At 43.9% G+C, this 21,838-nt stretch overlaps 1 protein-coding gene across 1 annotated transcript in view; it reads right to left on the reverse strand.

Annotated features, from left to right (window-relative positions):
• Positions 1 to 9,322: 9,322 nt before the first annotated feature.
• The window catches only part of SPTBN1 (spectrin beta, non-erythrocytic 1), a 152,048-nt gene continuing 139,532 nt past the window's right edge, over positions 9,323 to 21,838 (reverse strand). The window contains exons 32-35 of the mRNA XM_065401235.1: positions 15,853 to 16,091; positions 14,276 to 14,449; positions 10,037 to 10,079; positions 9,323 to 9,538 (exon numbers count right to left, since the gene is read on the reverse strand). Of these exons, the coding sequence (XP_065257307.1) occupies positions 9,323 to 9,538; positions 10,037 to 10,079; positions 14,276 to 14,449; positions 15,853 to 16,091 (672 nt within the window). The remainder of the gene's footprint in view (positions 9,539 to 10,036; positions 10,080 to 14,275; positions 14,450 to 15,852; positions 16,092 to 21,838) is intronic.

Raw genomic sequence — 21,838 nt, forward strand, 5'->3', positions numbered from 1 at the left:
TAGCATGGGAGAATACCGTGTGCCCTTGCACCGGCGGATGGAAGGCCGATATGGCTGCCAAGTGCACCCTGACCGACAAGGGTGCCAGGCCCTGGGTCCTCAGGTGGAGAAGGTAATCAAGGATAAGCTGGATCGGGGCGGTCACCGGGGAGATGCCCTGGTCCACCGCCCACCTAGAAAATTGGGACCACTTCGCCAAATAAGCGTGGCGAGTGGAGGGCCGTCTACTTTCGAGGAGGATGCGCTTTACCAGTTCCAAGCATGTCCTTTCCTCTCCACCTAACCACTGAGCATCCACGCCATGAGGCGAAGAGCCGCTAGGTTGGGATGGAGGAGGTGGCCCTGGTCCTGAGAGCAGGTCTGTGTGGAGCCGCAACGGCCATGGTGGAGCTACCGCCAGGCCCGTGAGGGTCTCATACCAATGCTGCCTGGGCCACGCCGGAGCAAGTAGGAGGACCTGGGCCTTGTCCGGCTTTATCTTCTCCAGAACCCTGCTGATTAGGGAGAACCAGGGAAAGGCATACAGAAGCCGGCCTGACCAGGACAGGAGAAAGGCATCGGAGATAGCGCCCTTCCCCAGGCACCCTCTGGAGCAGAACCTGGGGCATCGCCGGTTCTGCCGAGTCGCAAATAGCTCCACCTGGGGAGTTCCCCACCTTTGGAAGAGCCAGTGGGCCACTTCCGGGTGGAAGGACCACTCGTGTTGCGAGGAAAAGTCCCTGCTCAAGTGATCTGCCCTCTCGTTCCAGGTGGACGTGTGGGCTATACAGAAGTCCCACAGCCTGAGGGCTTCGCAGCAGAGGGCAGAGGATCAGGCCCCGCCTTGCCTGTTGATATAGAACATCGAGGCTGTGTTATCTGTGAGGACCCTGACTACGTTGGCCTCCAGGTGCGAGTGGAAGGCCATACATGCCAGCCGCACCACCCTGAGCTCCTTGACATAAGAACATAAGAACATAAGAAAGGCCGTACTGGGTCAGACCAAAGGTCCATCTAGCCCAGTATCTGTCTACCGACAGTGGCCAATGCCAGGTGCCCCAGAGGGAGTGAACCTAACAGGCAATGATCAAGTGATCTCTCTCCTGCCATCCATCTCCATCCTCTGACGAACAGAGGCTAGGGACACCATTCTTACCCATCCTGGCTAATAGCCATTTATGGACTTAGCCACCATGAATTTATCCAGTCCCCTTTTAAACATTGTTATAGTCCTAGCCTTCACAACCTCCTCAGGTAAGGAGTTCCACAAGTTGACTGTGCGCTGCGTGAAGAAGAACTTCCTTTTATTTGTTTTAAACCTGCTGCCTATTAATTTCTTTTGGTGACCCCTAGTTCTTGTATTATGGGAATAAGTAAATACCTTTTCCTTATCCACTTTCTCAACATCACTCATGATTTTATATACCTCTATCATGTCCCCCCTTAGTCTTCTCTTTTCCAAACTGAAGAGTCCTAGCCTCTTTAATCTTTCCTCATATGGGACCCTCTCTAAACCCTTAATCATTTTAGTTGCTCTTTTCTGAACCTTTTCTAGTGCTAGAATATCTTTTTTGAGGTGAGGAGACCACATCTGTACACAGTATTCGAGATGTGGGCGAACCATGGATTTATATAAGGGCAATAATATATTCTCAGTCTTATTCTCTATCCCCTTTTTAATGATTCCTAACATCCTGTTTGCTTTTTTGACCGCCTCTGCACACTGCGTGGACATCTTTAGAGAACTATCCACGATGACGCCAAGATCTTTTTCCTGACTCGTTGTAGCTAAATTAGCCCCCATCATGTTGTATGTATAGTTGGGGTTATTTTTTCCAATGTGCATTACTTTACATTTATCCACATTAAATTTCATTTGCCATTTTGTTGCCCAATCACTTAGTTTTGTGAGATCTTTTTGAAGTTCTTCACAATCTGCTTTGGTCTTAACTATCTTGAGTAGTTTAGTATCATCTGCAAACTTTGCCACCTCACTGTTTACCCCTTTCTCCAGATCATTTATGAATAAATTGAATAGGATAGGTCCTAGGACTGACCCTTGGGGAACACCACTAGTTACCCCTCTCCATTCTGAGAATTTACCATTAATTTGACGTTTATATGTAGGGTCAGGTCTTGAGCCGACCACAGACCTTGGGTCTGAAAGTTCCCCCATGGGCCCCTGAACCCAGGTCCAACACATTGGACACCAGCTCCAACGACAGGGCCCTGTCCCTGAATGGGACCTCTTGGAGCATGTTGTTTGGGGTGGACCACCACCGTAGGGAGGTGATCACAGAATCCGGCATGGTGAGGACCTTGTCCATCCTGTCCGTGGCCTGGGAGAACTTCGAGGCCAACCACAGCTGGAGGGGCCTCATCCTGAGTCTGGCGTGATGGACCACGTATGTGCACGCCGACATGTGACCCTAGAGTTGCAGGCAAACCCTGGCTGTTGTCACCAGGAACCTTGTGACTGAGTCGATGAGACCTTTCAGGGTCTCGAACCTGTCTGGCGGGAGAGAGGCCCTGGCCGACTCTGCGTCCAGGAGTGCCCCGATAAACTCTATGCGTTGGACCGGGACTAATGTGGACTTGGTGTTGTTTACCAAGGCAGTGAATGTGGACAGGAGGAGCGCCACATGATCCCTCACCTGCGATTGGGAGGTGCCCTTGACAAGCCAATCATCCAGATAGAGGAATATCTGGACACCCCACTGTCTGAGGTAGACTGCTACCACTGACATGCATTTTGTAAACACCCCGGGGGCAGTGGACAGACCAACGGGAGGACCGTGAATTGGTAATGATTCTGTCCCACCACGAAACGGAGGAAGCATCTGTGACCCTCGAATATGCGGGGCAAAGAGGCCGGTGCGGTGTTCTGGGTGTCAGCTGGCACCGGAGAGTCCACCACTTGGTCGGACTCCGGGCACAGTGCCGAGGACATACGTCCCACCGACTCCTTTCTCGGGGGTCTGGAGAGGGAGGCCGACGGTGCTTCCGAAGCTCCGGCCACCGAGCGAGTTGCCACCGGGGGCTGCGCCGGAAGCCACAGTGCCTACTGGTACCATTCGGCCGGCCACAACGCTTGGTGCCACTGCACCTGCTGTGGCACCGACGGGGCCGCCTGTCCGAGTTGGCTGGCCTGGCCCATCGAAGGACAGCTATGAATGGACACCGGGCTGGTGTAAGATCCGCTTCTGTCTCTGGACCAGGAGGAGTGGCGGTGCCGGGATCTACAATGGCCACGGGACCGTGATCTTGACGTGGAGGACCGGTACCAACGGTAATAGCTTCTCCACGAATGGCCTCGACAGGTGGACCCGCGACGGCGAGACGCCGGCGATTGACACCCGGGTCTGCGGTGTCTTGGCGGAGACTTGGAGCGGGAGTCCGAGCGGGAATGGCATCAATGACCGTGACGTGACCGACTGCGGTACCCTCTCCGAGACGAGGACCTACAGCGACGCCCGCCGCAGTCCAGTTGATATTCGCTCCTTGAGGACGAGCGGTGCCGCAAGTCCTGGCTGGATGGAACCCAGCCAGACAGTCTGGTCGGCGTCAAGGGCGATCCACCTGGACTCTGCCCCGAGCGGTTGCTGTGCGGTGATCGGCGTCGGGAACATTCCCTTGACCGAGACCGGTACCGGGCCGGAGACGACTGCATAGATCCCAGCAGCGACTTGCCTCTGGAGTGCGGGGCCGACATCGGTGGTGCTTCGGGCACTGGCATGGACATGACGTCCCAGGCCGCCTGGAGGGCTTCAGGGGTGGAAGGCATCCGAACATCCGGAGAGGCCTGTTCCAAAGGGGCCGGGTTACTCCACTCAACTTGAGTCAGAGGCCTGGGGCCTGGTGGGGATCAAGGACTGCCCAATATGGGCCTACCCTCTGTCCCAGATTTCCCTCGGTGCTGCTGTGAAGAGGGAGTCTTCTTGGCCCTCTTGGCGTGCCCTGTGGACGGGGAGTGGTGCTGACTGGTCAGTGGCACCGGAGGGCCGCCGTGTACCGACGCCGCGGTGCCGGGTACCAGTTTGGAGCAGCGTGCCAGGGTCAGGGTCAGCACTGACTCCATCAGGATGGCTCGGAGTCTAATGTCCCTTTCTCTTTTGGTCCAAGGCTTAAACGACTTGCAAATCTTTCACTTTCGCTGATATGGGTTTCTCCCAAGCAGCGCAAACAGTTTGTGTGCGGGTCGCTCCTTGGCATACAACACCTACAACAGCTGCACGACTTAAATCCTGGGGCGCGGGGCATGCCCCGGCCTGGGCTCACTAACTAAACAGCTAACTAACTACAGGCACTAATGCTGAATGAACGAACGAACAGTTCTGGGGACAAGCTACAGCAAAGCTGGAGCGGAGCAGAGCAGTTCCGAAGCACCTTCACTGGTGGCAAGAAGGAACTGAGGGTGGGGGGAGCATGCAGCTCCCCTTATACCGCGCCAGGCAGGCGCCACTCCAGGGGTCACGGGGGGTACTCCCCCCTACGGGTACTGCTAGGGGAAAAACTTCCGGCACCGGTGCAGGTGGCGAGCATGCACACCTACTGTGGAATACACAAGAGCAATCACTTGAAGAACTTATGGTAGCTTGTCCACAGCTGCCAATGGGCTGCCCTGCAGCCCACAATTCTGTGCTCCGGTCACTACCCCTTCTGCCAGAAGCTGGGAATGGGCGACAGGGGATGGATCACTTGATGATTGCCTGTTCTGTTCATTCCCTCTGGGGTACCTGGCATTGGCCACTGTCAGAAGACAGGATACTGGGCTAGATGGATCTTTGGTCTGACCTAGTATGGCCGGTCTTATGCCCTTGGCATGTCCCGTTCCACTCCCCCAGCATCTCTCTACAATGGGGCTGGCATGGGGATGGTGTAGAGATGTTGCCCCTGCTCTCTTGGATTTCTCTTTATAGCCCAATGGTCACCGATATGTATGTTAACAGTCAGTTACTTATTTTGTAACAACACAACTTCCAAATAAAATAACTGGGGTGGAGTGGGGGGGAGGGGGAAAGCATCCAACAAGGTGATAGAAAGCACTATCAGAAGTAGGCTTCAAGAAACTGCTGGTGAGCAGTGGTTAAGAGGGACAACATTATCAGGACTCAACCAGATCCACTCATGTTACTAACATTAATAAAACAAATCACAGCCACATTCAAAATCAGCAAGAGCTGACAAGGTCAGTGGAGCCTGAAAACCTCAGGTAAGTATGAAAAAAAAAATCACTCTAAATAGGAATATAGATTTCAACATGGGCAATGAATAGCAACTTAGTATGAAAACTACAATGACCCTGCTTCAACTGTCAGATGTTAGGCATCTTCAGCCATCTTCTGCCTGGCTTCCATAAGTGCAAGTCAAATAAACACCAGCTTTAATCCTTAAATGAATTATTACACTGCAAAAGGCTGCACTTCCATTATTCACAAACGTAAGTTGTCTCTCATGGATATCACAACCTTTCTGCACCTACATTTTTACTGCTGACTTTACCCTTGGAGCCTAAAATCCATTTGGGTTGCCCCTGGACCATTGTGGAGCACCATTGAAGATGCTGGGACTGTGTGTGGAGACAGAAGTCTTCCCACATGGAGTTCATTGAAGGATCAGGGCATTAGACTGACTGAGCCAAATTCTGATTTCAGCTACACCTGTGCAGCCACACTGAAACCAAAGAAGTTATCTGAGTCTAGCTGTGGCCAGAACTTGGCCCCAGATGTTAATGTTGTGCTGGATTAAGGATAATTTCTTACCTGACAATCAGGCTTTTCTTGGTCCTATATATCACCCAGGACAGGCTGTATTATATTACAAATGGAGACAGGACACCAAACTAAACCAAACCTGGTGATGCTCCCCATCTCTGCTGAGTGCGCCAGTTCATTCCAGTCTCCAGTAAGGAGACAGTTCAATTCAGTACAGGCCACCAGAGTGGGAGTAAGGAGATCTGAGTTCATATTCTGCTTTCTCAAGGATTCACTGTTTGACCTTGAGCAAGTCACTTACAGTGATTTTCAGAGGTGCTGAACACTCACAGCTCCCTTTGGAATTAATGCCAATTAAAATTTGTTCCAATCCCATGTAGTTTAAACTTCTATTTATACTCAACCGCCACCTTGTTAGCCAAGCTTGAAAACTAAAAGTTCCATAAACAAAAGACAGCATGAAATCATGCATGCAAACAGTTTATTACAAAAAGTATATTAAAGCGCCTTCCACACTTCAAGACCATTATCAGCAAAGTCATCAAATGTAAATAAATGCTTGAAAGGGAACACAACAAAGAAGAAAACTTACTAGAACAAAGTGATGCAAGAATATTAGCCATAAGCATAATATATTTCTCTGAATGTATCATAAATCCTGCTTCTCCACATTGAGCAGAGATGCATTGGATTGAAAGATTTTTTGTATCAGTCTGAAAGGAAGTTAGTCCCACCCATGAGATCATTAATCCCAATGGTTAAAGCACATTTTCGCATTGTTCTTAATCCAAAATTCACCAGAACGTAGCAGATCCACTTGAGGCCCCATTTCTTTTATATTCTTGAACTGGGTTTGGGGCTCCCATCTGGAGGAAAGATGGATCCGAACTGTTCTTTGAATAGCAGAAAGAATCTCACTCTTCTTCCTAACAGCTACAATATTTTAGCTTAAAAGTTTTTGTTTTTTAAATCATTGTCTTTCCCAAGTTAAAGGAGGGAAGTGTTACTTTTAAAAGTGTCTTAGGAGACATAAATAGCATAAAGACAGGATATGTTACAGAGTCTACTAACACAGGAATACAGAATAAAATAAATACAGTGTTAAGAAACCACAAATAATACCCTAAATTCTTCAATATAGGTAGCCAGAAGTGATATATTGAATCTAACAAGGCACCAAATCCTGAGGGTTTGGACTGATTACATCAGTATAATTCCAAAGTTACCCCCACTAAAGTCAAACCACACACCCCGTTACAAACCCACAAACCACACCAGCATCACACCCAACATGCACCCCCACAACAGTGTTGAGTTCCTGGCAGTCATAGCTTGAATAAAGAAGTGACAAATGTGATAGTCATAAACATTCTGGTATGTTTTAATCAACCAAGAATAATATTTCATGTTTTATTCTGACACAGTAAACCTTTGCTTTTTTTGTATTCAGTTATACATATACACGACTGCTGGTGTTAGCTCCTATCCACGTGTCACTAATTTCAAACTAAAACAGTGCAATATTATACCAGTACAAACTCGTGAGCATAAGTCTCAAAATTTAATGTAATGCAGAAATTAAAAAACAAAAACAAAAGAAAAATAGATAAACATGATACACTAGTTTTCAATGAAAGGGATTAAGACATTGACATTATATTACCTGCATGTTAAGGAGATTTAGGTTTGAAAACACCTTGCTGGGTGTTTTACACTAAATCTGTTTACTGTCCAAAATGACATTCAAAATGCATTTTATTAATCCTGAAGATTTAAAAATTGATTCCTTGTTTTTCACTGAGCTCTTAAAAATTCTCCCCTAGTATCTGCAGGGATTAGCTGGCTGCTCTGAATGGCCTCCAACTTCATGAATATCCTTAATAACTCAGGAGGTATCAGTCTCTCTCACCAGAAAAGAAGACTGAGAAAGCTAATGCCACATTGTATATATACAGATGATAAATCCATAGAAATACCTAGCTTTGGATCCAGATATCAATTGCATTAGAAGTATAATATCAATATTTAACACATTTTAGACCATTTTTTTGTTTTGTTTTATGTACTGTGTTGAACACAGAGCCTTGAAAGGACTTTTAAATTTAATTATGACGTTATCTCAAGAGAATCTATAATTTAGAAAAAGGTTTGACATTGAGGAATATGAAATTAAATGGAATGGATCTAATAATAAATTATAGTAAATTACAGCCTGTTTTACTAAGCATAGTCACATTGATTCTGATGGATCTACTTTAATAAACGAAACAAATTGTCCAGTATTTTGTAAAAGGGCTATTCCTTATGCTTCCCCTCCTCAGCTCCTTTCCCCTTGATCTCCCTTGAGCTCTTTGTTGTTGTTGTTTGTTGTACTTCCATGAGAATTATTCTATATGGAATTTCACACACACAACAGAAATAAAATATTTATTTTAAAAGCCCATTAACTTCACTACAACGGAAAAGTGTCATTTTGAATTACTTTTACTTTTGCTCATATCTCAGAATTACTATTTGACAGGCTCTGAAACGAAATAAAAAACTACCAAGATGTTTAGTTTTAAAAGCATTTAATGACATAGCATATATTTAACAGATAGGGTAAAAGTCTTAGAGGTACAGTTCCATACAACTGAAAGCCAGTTCCAGTACTACTCTGACTACAGGCCCAGTCATTGAAAGTTCATTCCTATTAAATGTAATTTTTGATTGTGCAGTAAGATGAAATTTTTTTCATTACAATAGTTACAGTGACAGAGAAATGCACACTAGGTATCAAATAGCAAGGTAATGTAGCAAAATTATAACACACAGTGCTGTAGCTGACAAGCAAGTAACCATTTGAGTAACATTACTTTTTTTTTTTTTCCAGTAAATGCTTCAGTTCCACTTTTACACTTATCAATGATTTTAAAGGGTTTATTATACATCTAGTTTATTATACTTTGTACTAGAATTATCTGAAGCATACAATATAATGTATTTCAGCAAAAAAAATTGAAATTCAGATTATTTAAAACTGTATCAGTATGCTAAAACCTTCTTGTATACCAACATTCTTAACTGTTGTACTTGATGCAGAAAAGCTTCACATTGTGTTAATAACTGATGCCAGGATACAAATGGTTTGTCCGGAAGTTAATGTGTATCTGCACTCTGTTACAGCAAAGATAATACACTATTTTAATAAAGTTAGACTTGTAATGGGAGGCTCTATTAGTCAAGACTCAGCATAACAATCTTAAATGGAAGTGAACATGTTTGAAAATTTGTACATTTGTCTTTGATGTGCACAGTAAATTTGTAAGCACCGCTGCCTTGCATACCAATAGCACAGGATGTGGGTTCTTTTCCAAGACAGCCTCACAAAATTGAGGAACAGTTTAAATATTAAGATCTAATCTACATTAATTCCATTGAAAAAACAAAAACAAAACCTGGTCCTCCCTCTCATACAGAAGCTGCCAAATGCACCTCATACATTTGTAATGGGTTTTTTAATGCTCTATAAATAATAAAAATTAAATCATATTGAGGAACATTAGGCACAGAGAGTAATGTATTGGTTCTGAGCTTGCATGCTGGAATTCCACTGAAAAGGTCAGAAGTGCAGTGTGTGGAGACGGAATTCACTTCTTTTTGCCAAAAAGGCTGAATCTCTTTTCTTTGTCCTTCTCTTTGTCTTTCTCCCGCTTGCCAGGACTGGATTCGCTGGTTATTGTAACGCTGGCTGGCAGGGTTTGGGCACGACTAGAAGCTGGAGTGCTTTGTGTGCTTGGAGACACTTCGATTTTGTCAGAGGAGATAGCTGATGTGATGGCCTGAATCCATGTGTTCATTTCCTCCTTCAACAAACATCAAAGTTAAAATGTAGGAATCAACACGTTAGCTCAAACTGTTTTCTATCATTCAAACAACATTTCAAAAAGGTAATTGATACAGAAGTAGAAAATTAAAGAGAACATGACCCCAAGTCATAATTTAGCACCAATTTTTCAACCAGGCCTTTACTCAGCTGCCACTCATGTGCCATGCACTTGCACTTTGCTGATGCAAAAATTTGCGTGTGTGCTTTAAAAACAAACAAACAAAAACCTAACCCCTGCATGGATACCAGTATTAGAACTTGCACCTTGAAAGCCCCTCTGTCTTGATGGGTTTTGAAGGAGCAAATTCCAACACCACTTGCGGACCTGCAAGTACATGGACATGCATGCAATACGGAGGCTGGGAACGTACCCCTTAATATCTAAACCATTTCTCTTTTATTAGCATATGTCAGTATACCAGAATATGACAGCAATACCATTAAAACCAGCAAACCAAAACTGAAAGAAACTTACATCATCTTTGGCTTGGAAGAGGTACTCATTGCCATCAGTTAATCTGCAATTAAAAACAACCACCACATATATTAGCCTAATAATACATGGGTCCAAATCCTGCTTCATTTTCTCAAGCAGGCAATCCCATTGAGGTAAATGGGACTACATGACAGAGTGATAAATAAACACAACCTTGTGATAAGCTGTATTTTCCATTTATCTGTAATCACCTGGCCTGCACTCTGCCCACTAATCCATGTTCCTTGGGATCATTAGCAACATTTCTAATTCGGAGAAGCTGTCATTTAAAAACAAAAACAACCTGCCCTGAAGTGCAGGATGGGCAATATTCAAACCTGCGCTAGTGACAGGTTTAAGGTTCAATATCTCATGATCTACTGGGGTTATAAATGGACACTCTATACCAAAAGATATTGAACTTTGTTTTATTTTACATATAAAAAACCTATCCTAGGTATAGTTTAGAGGTTTAAACATGTAATATTTTTATTTATCTGTACAGGAATGTTTCTACAGTTGGGACTAATGGGAACTAAAGGGATACCAAAAACAGTCCCAACAGAATTTTATAAAACTCAAAAACATTTCTAAGTTATTTTTCTGTACAGAATATGTGAAACTGTCCTGTTATATAAAGGTTCTACATGCAGACATTTGTGATGACCTGCATGACTGTTTGCAGTTTTATAATGTGCAAGAATAAATAAGAATAAATAAATAATGCGGCCATTTCAGACAGTTAAGCCTTGTGATGTATTCTCTGCCTCTCGGCTAGTGTTACTTGGCTGCAGCGGTTTTCAAAGGGCTGAGACATTTTGCAGACAATGAAGACTCAAATGCATAAACTGTTTGTTTATTATAGTTTTCTGCAACTTAGCATCTCCCACAATTCTGATATGTATAGGTTATTCCCTTCCTGTCTGCAGTTTCTGGAGGCATTTCAAAGGTAAAGCACAGCCTATGCTAGCCATGTCCCCTTCTGGTTTCATGGATAGGAACCACACATGGACAAAGTCCCATATCAAGTGCCTCTAGGCCTCTCTCCTGAATAAATGGAGCCATTCACCACAACACATCCAAGATCCGGTCCTGGTTCCAAACCAGGTGCTCAACAATCCCGCAGAATGTCTGTAAGGGTCTTCCTATTTGTCTAACAGATCCACAGGTACTCACAACTGATGTCAGCCTGGTGTGATGGGGAGTGCATCGGGGCACAGAACAGTGCAAGGCGCCAAGAACCTCAGGGAAAGGAACCAGAGCATCAACCTGTTGGAGCTCAGAGCTGTCAAGCTAGTCCCACTGAGGTTCCAGAACTACCTAGAGGATGAACGTGTTCTGGTCCAGTCAGAAAACATGACCACTGTGGTGTACATTAACAATCAAGAATATAACCGTACATGCAGAAACAATGGAGACAATGGAATGGGCAGAGAGAATTCTCCGTTCCATAAAAGCAATACATATAAAAAGAGAAATGAACCAAAAGACAGAATGACCTAGCAGATGCACAGACCCAAATGGGGATGGATGCTCCTTCACAAGGCCTGATAGATGCATTTGTGCCCTTTCCACTTCTAGGAAAGGTCATCAAGAAGATAAAGCGAGAAGAAGCAAAGGTGATAGTCCTCACTCTGCACTGGTTAAGCAGACCGTGGTTCTCCAATCTGACAGAACTGAAATTAGCACCACCCAGTTACCAGTAGGCCCAGAGATCCTTCAATAAAGCCCATTCCTCCATCCAGACCCAGAATGTTTATAGCTGACTGCCTAGTTAATGAGAGGGAAACATTAACTGAGCTACGACTATCCTCCAAAATTACTGGAACTCTACAATCCTCCGGGTTAGCTTCAACACGGAAGATCTACTCCTCCATCTGGATTAGGTTTAGCTTGTGGTGACAAGAGCACAACAAAAATCCCAAGGATCCTGCTATCCCAGTTATCCTGGATTTTCTTCAGGAAGGCATAGACAAGAGATTCATCCCATCACTATAGCACACCAGCTATAAGTAGTATCCTAGTCACAAGATTCTCTGGTTCCTTGACAAAAACAATGTACCCAGATTTGTCAGAGCAGTCAGACTGGCTAAACTTGTGATCAGACCAATCGTTCCTAAGTAGGACTTACCACTGGTATTAAAAGCCCTAACCACACACCCCTTTGAGCCATTGACATCAATATCTTCATTCTATCTATCCATCAAAACCTGTTTTCTGGTCGCCATAATGTCTGTTAGATGAATTTCTGAACTGGCAGCTTTATCCATGCAGGAACCCCACTGTGTGTTCCTTGATGACAAGTCAGTGCTAAGAATCCAAGAATCATTCTTGCTTAAAGTGATTTCATCTTTCCATGCCTCACAGAAAATCATCCTCCCTTCATTCTGTCCAAACCCACAGCACCCAACAGAAAAGTTGTCACACACTTTAGATGTTCAAAGAGCACTGAAGATCTATATCAAGCACACCGAATCAAAAGAAGATCGGGCTCCTTGTTTGTCTACCTTCAACTGAAGTGCCAAGAGCTCAGGGTACTCAAGCTATCATTAGCTAGACCAGGGGTCTCAAACACGCGGCCCGCGGGGCTCTTGTGTGTGGCCCGCCAAGCTCCACCCACCCCCCCCGCCACTCCCCGCACCCCTCTGCCTACCCGTGGGATTGCCTCCTGATGCTGCAAGCGCCGCGCTGCTCTCTGAAGCAGCCAGCAGCACGCCCCTTCGGGCTGGGGGGGAGGGGGAAGGAGGCAGAGGGCTCCGGCTTTGCCTCCTTCCAGGCACCGCCCCCCACAGCTCCCATTGGCCGGAAACAGGGAACCGCGGCCAATGGGAGCTTCGTGGAAGGTACCTGGAGGAGCGGCAAGAGCCGCACAAGCAGGGAAGCCTGAGCCCCTCCCCCTCCCCCAGGGGCCGCAGGGACACGGTTCCAGCTGCTTCCTGGAACGGAGCAGCTTGGAGCTGGGGCCAAGGCAAGCAGGGAGCCTGCCCTTGCCCCAGTGAGCGCCGCTGCCACCCCGGAGCCGCTCTAGGTAAGCGGCACCAGGCTGGAGCTCACACCCTGAACGCCTCCTGCACCCCCAACTCCCTGCCCTGAGCCCCCTGCCACATCCCACACCCCGCCTGCACCCCCAACTCCCTGCCCTGAGCCCCCTGCCACACCCCACACCCCAACTCCTTGCTCTGAGCCCCCTGCCACATCCCGCACCCCTCCTGCACCCCCAACTCCCTGCCCTGAACCACCTGCTGCACCCGGACCCCCTGCCTCACCCCTCTTGTACCCCACACACCAACTCCCTGCCCTGAGCACCCTGCACACCTCCTGCACCTCAACTCCCTGCCCTCAGCCCCCACTGCACCCTGCACCCTTTCTGCACTGCCTGGGGGCAGCGTTGGGGTGAGGACTTCAGGGAAGGGATTGGAATGGGGCAGGGAAGGAGTGGGAAGAGGTGGGGCAGGGGCGGGGCCTAATTGGAAGGGGTGGAGTGGGGGCGGGGCCAGAGGCAGTGGGGTGGGGGGGTTCAGTGATGTGGCCCTCGGGCCAATGCACTAGTCCTCATGCGGCCCTCGGGGTCATCTGAATTTGAGACCCCGAGCTAGACGGATCAAGCTATGCATCATAGAGGCATACATGGTATCAGGTTCTCCTGCTCCAGACATCATCATGGAACCGCCATGAGATCTATGGTGACATCATGGACGGAAAGAGCTTGTGTTTCCACTACAGAGATCTGCAGGGCAGCAAGGTGGTCATTAGTTAACACCTTTATTAAATGCTATAAAGTGGACACCTGCTTAAAGTTGGGCACATGCTAAAATTCCTTGATGAGACTGGGCCCACGTAAGAAAGTAGCTTGCACTGTCATAGTTCCGTTTAACTTAAATAAAGAGGTGCCCAGTTATTCTACATTGGGTAGCACTGACTCACCTGAGTAGAACTTTAGTGAATGCTCATATGAGTAAGGGTGGCAGAATCTCATCCAAAATAATGAACTAAACTATCAGTGAAGCTGAACTTCGCTTCCCTGCCTATTAAGGAACTAAAAAAATAAATCTTGTTTTACATGTTAAAGGGCCAGTTTCCAGACTCTGGGTTGGCGGCTGAATGCCCTCAAATCCCTTTGTCTTTAACGGAAGATGAGGGTAGTCAGCACCTTGTAGGATTGAGAACTGTTTGTCAGGGAGAGAACATGCTCTGCAATAAAACCTTTCCTTTCCCAGAATGGTGCTCCAACAATCATACCTTAGCTTGAACACGTGTTTCTTCTTTTTGTAATCAACCGCTATTTCACAGACTGCTTCTTTCAAGCTGATGGGGATCTCACTGTGGTAGGGAATGCCAGAAGCAGCAGCCTTGGAATCTTTGTAGAAGCCCATCTCTTGGTTGTTTATAACACAGTACACGTTGTGCCAGGATCTTCAAGAAAGGGAAAGTAATCAAAGCATGTGTAAGTCTAATTCTCTTCAATGAACCATGAATCTGACTGACTCAAGTACAATTATCTTTATACAATTATAAAATGAACACCAACTCAGTCTGGGGAGATAGCAAAACACGTATCGCCCTCATAACTGCAGGCTGAGAATTTTCTTGTGCAAGTGCTGTTTCAAGACAAAAGTATTGATCTTGTGCCAAATGGAACAGAGATTTCTAGAGCTCTCTCTTATACCACATTAGCATACCCTAAGAGTGGGAGTACTGTTTGGAAGATAGGCAGTTTACATACTCGAGAAACTGCTTGACCTTTTAATGAGTACTTGTTCTTGTAGAGGGATTTTTCACTGTGTTATAAGATTATGGATGAATTGTACATAAAATTCTTGACTCTTGTATACACTCTGTAGCAGTAATTATTACCTCCTTCTGTAACATGGTTGTAAAAAGAAAGGAATACTAGAAGCAGGTCTCCTTGAATATTAATACCTCTGACCTAACTATCTACATCAAGTTTTATAGTTTGACACATTCCTGTAGAATCTCAACTCTCTGGAAAACCTTTTTCCTCAACAGTAGTCACAGCACAAATATAGTTTTTCCATGTGACGTGGGACTCTAGATAAGAGGACAAAGACAGCTATTTTACTGTAATTCAAATCTTTGCCCCCTTGGCTGCAACCCAACAGTTCACTCCATTAGTAGTAGGGAGTGATGAGCTAGAGCAGGATTCAGACAACACTTTATTTTCCAGGCAAATTATAGTTATGGCTTTCCCAGTGCTTCCCCTCAATGATCATATAGGACCTGATTCTGCTTCCTCAGAAAGATAAAACTTTCAATGGGAGTGTTCCTTGTATGGGGACTGCAGGGTAAGGCCCTTAGAAATTAAATCAACCAGTAGATACAAATCTAACTTCAACCCACACTTTGAGCAGATTGTAATTAACACCTTCCATCTACACTGCAAACAACTAAAAACGTGGATACTTCTAGTACCACACTTGCACATTTTTCTTTTCCCGTGGGCTTGTAATTGAGGTACTACACTGGGACTCAGGAGATCTGGATTCAATTCCCAGCTCTGCCACACACTTCTTACGTGACCTTGGGCACGTCACTTAATTTCCCTGTACCTCAATTCCCCATCTGTAAGAGAACAATAAAATTCCTTTCTCCATCCTTTGTCTTCTCTGTCTATTTAGCCTGTATGCTCTTACAAGTAGGAACTATCTTTTACCATGTGTTTGTGCATCACCTAGCACAATGGGGCCTTAATGTTGACTGAGGCTTCTAGGAGCTATGTAGTACAAATAATGATGTTTAGTAGTCTTAATGTATATTTGAATGTAAAACTTATTTACACTAAATGCTGGCTACTTTACCTGTTTGAGGCTTTCTTGTTATGTGTCTCCCACTCATGTTTACGATGCAAAATGCCCTCCATCTGAGCTGAAGGAGTCTCTTGTGTTTTGGCTGGTAGGGTAGCCGCAGTCTGAGCCTGAATGGCGGTCTTGGCTTTGCGGTCTGCAGTTGGGGAAGGAACAGGACTAGACTCTTTTGAACTTGTCCTCTGTTCTGCAGCTCCATTGACCATTTCATTTGTTTCCACAGTTTCCGCCATCTAGGAACAGTGGAAAAAACATTCAGCTAGAGGCCACACAAAGCTACAACATCTTAGAGTTAATTTTCTATCTTGCACAGTGTGGCTGAGTGTACACTTTGTCTATAGAGTAAGACAGTCCAGTAAAATCACTTTCACACCCCCATGGAGACACAGAAGGCCAAGGAAATTAGACTTATGAATGGATTAGTACCCATTTTACAGATGAAAAAAAACCAGGAAAAATAAGAGGAGCTAAACATCAGTGTGAGTTTTACTGCACTTTGTTCTGTTAATCAATCCATATTATTTTATATATTGTCAATCCTAAAATGAGAGCATTTCATCCCATTGCTAAGTACTCAAAGACTTGCAACAGTAACAATCACACTTCTGTAAACATTAGAGGAATAATTAAAGTTATAGACATCAGCCACCTTACATATATTTATAATTTTACTGTTTTAAGTTTAATATAAATTATAAACATGTATTAAATTGCAAGTAAACAGAAAATACAATCAGAACTGTCCAGGAGCATTCACAAAAACACAACTTTAATGTATGTTGCAAAATTGCTTGGTTTCTGTAAATGCTCTTTCTCCCCAGGTCCCAGATAGCACATAATCAAAACATGCAGAAATTAGGAAGATTACACCATGCATTTCATGTCCATCATCCCAGTTAGGATTTGGATCTTAAAGACAGGGAAAATGTGAGAGGTCAAATGTCAATTTGTCAAAGTCGGTTGCAGACTTCATTATTAGATGGATTGGATTTATGTTAAAGGAACTGGAAACCACCACAGTCACTCAACATCACACAGCTATTTACCCCCAAACAAAGACAGAACCAAGGCCTTGCCCATCACTTGCTTTGTTGATCGCGTTGCCTGCTGCACTGTGTTCGAGATAGCCTAGAGAGCAGCCAGGTTTCCAGCAGCTCTGACTGGTCAAGCTGTCGACGTCTTCAGGAGCCAGTCATCCAAAAATCATTTAAATTGGAATCCTAATGGCTAGTGTGCTTTTGCAATGCAGCTTGGTTCCAGTTTTATTTTTTCCTGTACCATTACATTGACGTGTAGAGCCTTTGGTAGCAGCCCACAGGTTACACAATGAGTGTCTGGTATTGTTATTAGCAAGTTACTAAAGCTCATTGCTGCTAATGCTCTAGTAGATTACAAACATTCTGTACCATTTTTATGCAAGCAAGTATTTTCAAATGGCACAATAATTAAAGACATTCCCACTGTTGCACAGCGGCTGAACAAGTCAAAAGCAGCAGAATTATTAGGCAATGAACTACAAATTAGACCTCCCTTTGCTAGAATTTTTCATGCCTGTCAACTGTGAATTATTATATCTTAGATCACTGTACGTCATATACTGAACCCTAGAAAAATTCAAGTATAAATTTGTTATGAATATGGGAAGGATTGGTTAACTGCCTTTAAACAAACTAAATTTTCAGAGTATATACATTACATCACTGAAACAGGGAAAGAATCACAACTCACATTACATTTCAGGCATATTCAATTAATAGGACTATGCCTCTAAAGATGTACAACCCTACAATCTAGTTCAGGGTTTCTCAAACTTTATTGCACCGAGACCCCCTTCTGACAACAAAAATCATTACACAACCTCAGTAGAGGGGACCAAAGCCTGAGCCCAGCTGCCCTGGGCGGCTGGGCCAAAGCCCGAGCCCCATCGGCCTGGGTGGGGGGGCCAAAGCTGAAGCCTCAGGGCTTCAGCCCCAGGTAGGGGGCCTGTAACCTGAGACCTGCTACCCAGGGCTGAAGCCCTTGGGCTTTGGCTTCAGCCCTGGGCGGTGGGACTCAGGCTTCAGCTTTGGTCCCAGGTGGTGGGGCTCGGGCTTTGGCCCCGGGCCCCAGCAAGTCTGAGCTAGCCCTGGCAACCCCATTAAAATGAGGTCCCGACCCACTTTGGGGTCCCGACCCACAGTTTGAGAGCCGCTGATCTAGTTTATTGGAAAACAAGTGCCACTTGAAAATGTCCATCCTGGATTATGGTTCTATCTATTTCCTGTTGGTATTTTACACCTTTAGGCTACGTCTACACTATGAGCTAAGGGTACGATTCCCAGCTCGCATACACATGTCTAGCTCAATGAGAACTAGCACGAGGATAAGTAGTAGTGCAGCCATAGTGCATGGGCAGGGGTAAGACGGCTAAGCTGTGCGGAATATGTACCCACCCATTTCAGACAGGTTTGTAATCAGCAGAGCTAAGCCATGCGGCTGCTGACTGTGCTACCATGGCTACACGACTGTTTCTACATTGAACTAGCACAAGTATGTGTACGCAAGCTGGGAATGTGAAATTTGGGCCATTAACATCTGCCACTTTTAACCAAACATCAAAATAAAACAAAACATGCTACAGGAAAAAAGACTGGTGGATGAGTATCCTAACGCTGCCAGCATGGTTACCAGGAAATGGATGTTATAACAAAGCAAGCTAACATCCTAGTTCATCATGTTTAAAAAAAAAAAGTGTGTGTGTGTGTGGGGGGGGGGGGGCAGAGGGAGGGGCCCTAAGCAAAAAGCTACTTGGCTAGTGACAGCTTAATTACTGTTCTTGAAACAAATTCTTATTTCTAAATTGACAGATCTATATAGTGAGACTGTATGAAGTTTAAATGAAGAACAAGAATTAATTACTGGGCATGTGTGTAAACTGTGCATTACAGTGGATGATGGTAACTTAAATACTTGCCAATAGCCTTATATAACTACGTAAAACTACCTGTAAGCTAACCTCAGTATTTGCAGGATTCAACTTATTTCCCATAGTAAGTATAGGAAGGATATGAGAATATCACAAATATGGAGGTACCCATATCTACTCATTGTAGGTAAAACAGAGAACTTTTTCAGTACAGCCACTGCACATCTAGTTAGAATGTTTTTATGGAAGAGATAAAAAAAAATAACTCACTGCTGAGATTTGCAAACCTGTTGTTTTAAAAAATAACTGCCAATTTTAATTACATAACCAGTCCCTGAACTTCTATTTCCACTTACAATTTAACTATTGATTTTAATTACTGGATTGAAATAAAAACCAAAATGCATATGCAAACTAAAACACTACAGTTATGCTAGGACTATGAAAAGCTAATGGAAATTTTTGTAGCATAATTTTCTTTTTTATATGTTATCCACAATGAACAGAAGACAAGCAAAATAAATCTGCACATGGACCACAAATATTTATACCAAGTATGTGCCATGAAAATAAGAAAAAAAAAAAAGAGGAGCTAAATAAACTTTAATGGAAACATGCTTTGAGCATGCAGAAACAACACAACAGAGGACAAACATTAATAGCAAACTGTACTGTTACAATAACAAAACAGTTAACACACATGAATACATTTTTCTTCATTGTGACTGTTTATGGGAGGTTAGTTGCAAGTACTTTAGTGGCTAGCTACTATTCATGAGGTATTTAAATCACAACTGTGACATGCAACATGACAGCTGGTGACATGATTAGAAACACCCCTTTGATTTTCAAAGTGCATGAAGCAATATTACATTCAGTTCATCAACTTGAGTCTCTGCACTATAACTCAAAGACAAATAAATTACAGCCAATAAATTGTTCTGTCAAAGATATAATTTTGAGATCTTAGTCATAATTAACAGGTAAAAATATTATACTCCCTTAGTGTCTGGCATTATGATTTTAATCATTTTTCTTGACAGTAAAGCAAAATTTGTATATTTAACCCTAATAATATAAACTAAAAATTATTATCTACCTAAATGACTTATTGTTAGCCAGAATACATGTAAAGGCTTCCTGGTCTGGCAAGTCTAAAGACGCAACTAAGCTTTATGAGTACTGTAATACTTTTAAAGGCACAGAGACCCAATACTGGTGCATGGAATCCACCAGAACATTTGTGTATATTTGTATACAGAAATTTAAAAAGGATTAAGAAGCTATATGTTGTTATCCTGACAAAAGAAAAGAAAAGACATGCATCATGAAGTGGAAAGATAAGTTATTATAAAAGTACAATTGTTGGAGAACAGTCCATCAGTCACCTTTGCTATGATACTCTTTTGAAATCTAAATTTTGATCATCAACAGCAGCTTATATCAATTCTGTTACAAATAGCAAAACTGGTGTATGTCTAATGTATTGCAACATGTGGTTCATTAAATTATAGGCTAGAAAGCTCTCATTAAGAGATCAACATGCAGATGGTGAAGATTAATAAGATGTGTTATAAAAGGATTCCATAATAAAAAAAACAAAAACAAACGAAAAGAAAAGAAAAGTTGAATAAGGTTATGGTAACAACCAAGATGATTTGCTGTATGGAAAAATTTTGTGGTGCTACTGCAGGCCCGCTCTCAAATTCCTCATCACATTTACTTGTGGCATTACTTTTGCAAAGCTCTGGCATTTAAAACAATCTAGTTTTCATCGTTCTAATATTAATATTGAAGATGAATTGAAATGCTTTATTGGAGAAAGGAACATGGAAAAACTGACACCCCAGAATGTTTACAGAATATATGTGCAGAACCAAAAGCACTAGGGATAGGTATTTGGGAGGTGAACTGCTGAAATGCATTTCCTGCCAAAATCTGAGTTCAGGGTGTCACACTGCACTCCATATTCATCATGGTGATATGATTATGATATGATTATGGCATAATGATGATGCATTTTGTATAAGACGGGTCATGTGAGGTCTCATTGGAAAAGTTATGATTTGCCAAATATGATTATCCTATTTGCGTGCAAGTATCCTGGGGGACGTGCTAGTCCCATGCTAAAGGGATTTCTAGCCTGTGTATGGAAACTTGTTGGACTGCTTGTATCATCAGTCAGGGTGAGAAATAGCTAATTCAAATCCTATCTATCTAGTATGTTCGGCTTACTTTGTGGTTTTTTGTTTATTTGCTAGATAATCTGCTTTGATATGTTTCCTATCACTTATAATCATTTAAAATCTATCTTTCTGTAGTTAATAAACTTGTTTTGTTTTATCTTAACCAGGGTGTTTTGAGTGAAGTGTCTGGGAAAATCTCAGCTCTGTAAACAAAGGCTGTTGCATATCTTTCCCACATCGAGGGGGAAGCAAATATATTAATGAGCTTGCATGGTACAGAACCCTGTGGAGCAAGATGGTATAATTCTGGGTTTATACTCCAGCAAGGGTGCACGCTGGGGAGCTGAGTGGCTTAGTTAAAGCACTCAGGTAGCTCAGCTGGGTGTGTGGTGCCGCCTGCTGTTGTGTTGGGTGATAACAAGGCCTGGAGAGACTGGCTGAATTACCAGCAGAGCAGTGTGAGCAGGACCAGCCCAGCTGTATGGTTTGGGGGCAAAGAGGTTCCCATGGCTCCCAGACTGCATCCTGGGGGTGACAACCCGTCATACAGGGCTTGGCATTTCCACTGCAAAAATGATAACTCTAATAGCCCATGGCTATTTAGGTTATTTAAGGTGACTTTAAGCACCATACAGGATCAGATCCAAAGACATAACAAGGAGCAGCAGCATGCTTTACAGCACTCTGAGTGTTAGAGCAATTCAAGTTGCAGGGGAAACAGACCCTGATTTCAGGCCTTGGCAGGAATGGTATCAGAGACAAACCAATTTTCTACTATTCTGTTGTTATAAATAAATGTATTTATTGGTAATTTTTAAGTCTGCACATATGAGGCTAACTCCTGCTTGCCTTATTCTTATGCACACTCCCACTGACTTCACTTGGACAT

Source organism: Emys orbicularis, chromosome 3 (assembly GCF_028017835.1).
Source record: "Emys orbicularis isolate rEmyOrb1 chromosome 3, rEmyOrb1.hap1, whole genome shotgun sequence".
In the NCBI taxonomy this organism is placed as follows: domain Eukaryota; kingdom Metazoa; phylum Chordata; order Testudines; family Emydidae; genus Emys; species Emys orbicularis.